At 37.9% G+C, this 3,142-nt stretch overlaps 1 protein-coding gene across 4 annotated transcripts in view; it reads left to right on the plus strand.

The window, feature by feature from the left end:
* ARHGEF28 (Rho guanine nucleotide exchange factor 28) overlaps positions 1–3,142 on the plus strand; it is a 269,125-nt gene that overhangs the window by 112,513 nt on the left and 153,470 nt on the right. For all 4 annotated transcript variants that reach the window (XM_019517681.1, XM_019517684.1, XM_019517682.1 and 1 more), the window contains one exon: positions 1,180–1,252. In XM_019517681.1, coding sequence (XP_019373226.1) covers positions 1,180–1,252 — 73 coding nt within the window. The remainder of the gene's footprint in view (positions 1–1,179; positions 1,253–3,142) is intronic.

A 3,142-nucleotide genomic window follows, 5' to 3' on the forward strand; every position in this document is an offset into this window, starting at 1 on the left:
TGGACTTGATGATCCTCTGGGGTCCCTTCCAGCCCAAATGTCTATGAAATCTATGAAATATATGAAATCTAAAAGGGTTAAGAAAACGTTTAAAGTCTATATAAGGAGAGGCCTTTTATGGCAGGAAAATCTAGTAGCATTCAGAAGGGGGAGTTCAGCTGAATTGGTCTGTTTCTATCAGCTGCAGGAATAGGAAAAAAACACACTTGACAATGGACAGATCTTGCTGTGACACAGAAAAACATAGACATACACACCAAAAGGTTCTCAAAACCAACTTGGTTTCCAAAAATTATTTAAAAATAACTTCAGTTACTTTACCTTCCCAAGAGTTTCCCAATTTTTGTCCTTTTATTACTCCAGCTTTCTTGGTTTTATTTCTTCCCTGTTTGACAGATGCATAGAAACTGTCTGTGCAGAAACCAGCTATGAACTGATAATACCTAAAGTGCATAAACTAAAAAACCAAAACATTGGGATGCTTTATGGTGTCCTTTCCTATTTTTGTATTCCTCTTTGAAGGTAATCTCTGAAATAAAGGACTCCAAAACTGGGTTCCTGGTCCTGCTTGACATGTGGAGTTGTCATTTGGCATAAGATCACAGTAATTAGCTTTTTGCCACCAGTGTTCTTCTCTCTCTACCTTCCAGGTTAATATCAGTATTTTTCAAATAAAGAAAGGGAATAAAGCCATGATATAAGCCCTACAGCTGTTAAATGTAATGCTTTTAGATCAGTGATTCTCAACCAGAATGTTACGGCGTGAGGAGGTAAGCGCAGGCTTAGGCTTGTCTTTGCCTGGCTGCTCCTCCCACCCCCATTGTCTGACCCTTCTTGAAGGAGGTGAGCACATAAATTAATAAAATAAGTGGCACCCAATTTCAAAAACTAAAGTTATGGTGGGGTGCCTAGAGTCCAGTAAGTTACTACAAGTCCAAAAAAGTTGAGAACCACTGCTTTAGATTCTTTGAATCTTGTAAGTGCCATGTAAATGTTTCCTATTTTTTTCAGTTAAAACTGTTTTACACATTAAAAAAAATATTCTGGAATATTTTAACTTGTCCCTAATACATGTATTTTCCCACCTCTTGTTTTGCTTGTGTGCTGTTCCACAAATATATCTGAGTATCCAAGAACACTATTGTCATTGGAATGTGGGTTTTTTGTGGTTTTTTTTAGAGTCTTAATTCAAAACCAGTTGGGACAGTGGAAGCATCGCACATGCCCTGCAATACAACAGGTTCTGCAGAAGGTACAGTTTTTCTTCCTTTTTACTATCCTGGTTCTCTCCCACTAATCTTTCCTGCTTGGTGCAGAAGGTTGGACCCGATGATCTTCCAAGGTCCGTTCTGGCCTTACAGTCTATGAATCTAGCCTTATAAAATCCAAGGTATGCTGGCATGTGTGCTTGTGCCATATATTTTTTTTTCAGGAAGATCACTTACTCTGTATGACACCAGAAAGCAATGCAATAAACATAAAGTAAATGAATAAAGTATTCCGTTAAAAAAGAGGTAAAATAATTTACTAATTTTTACCTGAAATTGCTCACAATTTTTTAAAGGCTTTATAACAAAGACTTTAAAGCATATTTTAAAATTAGCTTATGAAACCTCCCTAAAATTCCAAAAGAGGGCAGCATTCAACTAAAAAAACAAACAAGGAACCCCCCCCCAATGGTCAACTTGCAAGTTTCAGAAGTCAAATAAGCCTTTTTAATAATGATAGGAGTAGATCAAAGAAGAATGAGTTAAGCTTTCTAAGAATGGGACCTAGTCCTGACCCTTGTGAGTCCTATTAATTTCAAGAACTGGATTTCAGTAAGATGCTTGTCTATGTAAGGATTGCATGATTTTGCACCACAATCATAATTACTCCACAAGATAGTGCCTGAATAGTGCAAAGATGTGTGCATGCTGAACTTCACATGCTGCAAACATTCCCACAGAAATCAGCAAGTGTCTTTGTAAGCTTTCACAGGATCTAGACCGGCCTGATTTATGCAGGGTTATATATCTGAGAAAAGAATTGGAGGCACAGCCACCTGTTAATTATTCCTAGTAATAGATGCAAGAAGTGGTCTCCTTGCTGGACATTAGCTTACCTTTAAATAGTTAGGTATTACATAGACCATTTCTATTGCACTTTAGGTAGAATTTTTTTAACCTAGTTTCTCCACATTTTTTGGTTTGATACAGTCACAAGCAACAGTACCAGTGTTCCATCTAAACATCTATAAGACTTTTTCATCATAATGATGTTTAAGCATCTTGCAAACATTAGAGCAGTGACTTCTCAACTCCTGAGTCTTAACAATGGCAAGCTGTAAGTTCATTTTGGTAAATAAACAACAGTTTATATTGCAAGGAATTACATACTTTGCTACCAAAATGATGATTATTATTGTGGCTAAAGATTTCTATCAGCTTGCCACTGTCTGGTCAGTATGATCCCATGTATCCCATGCTGTTCGTCACTAGCAGGAGGGGAATTTTACAGATTATCAAGTGCTATTACCCATAGCAGCAGACTGAGTAAAGCAAGCCATATCTGGTGACTAATACTCTAGGTTTTTTCTTAGTTCATGTTTGAGATGACTGCTGTGGTGCATACAAATAGTAAATACCTAGTGATACTGATTTAGTATTTGAGGTGTCATTTACTATATTTACTTGAATGTAAGATGAGGGTCCCCCTCCAATTGCATGGGGAAAAAGTCTCTCCCTTTCTAATCACATACAAGGAAATCTCACTAAATACATTGTCTGTCATTAAACTGCTGCCAAATGCAGCATGTACTCAGCAATGTAAACCAGCTGTGTAACTGAATAAATGCAGGCAACACTGAGCATGACTATATAACACATGGTCCATATTGGGCAAACATACTGATGGGAACCTACCACAGGACTAGGTTAGTGTAGCCCATCTGAATTAGACAAATGGTAGCACCTGTTGAATGTAGTCTCCCTCACTGCCAACTCTTTTTCAAGTCATATTGAGCCATGACATAGCATACCCAGAATTTCTCTGTCCCCACTCTCTCAGCCTGGCGCACGTGATTAGTGTGGCCCCACTCTCTTTGAGGTGAAACCAGACCAGGTTACCGTGGGCCTCATCTACATATACATTATTTTTAATC

The sequence above is a fragment of the Gavialis gangeticus genome, unplaced genomic scaffold (genome assembly GCF_001723915.1).
Source record: "Gavialis gangeticus isolate Ggan-Ray unplaced genomic scaffold, GavGan_comp1, whole genome shotgun sequence".
NCBI lineage: Eukaryota > Metazoa > Chordata > Crocodylia > Gavialidae > Gavialis > Gavialis gangeticus.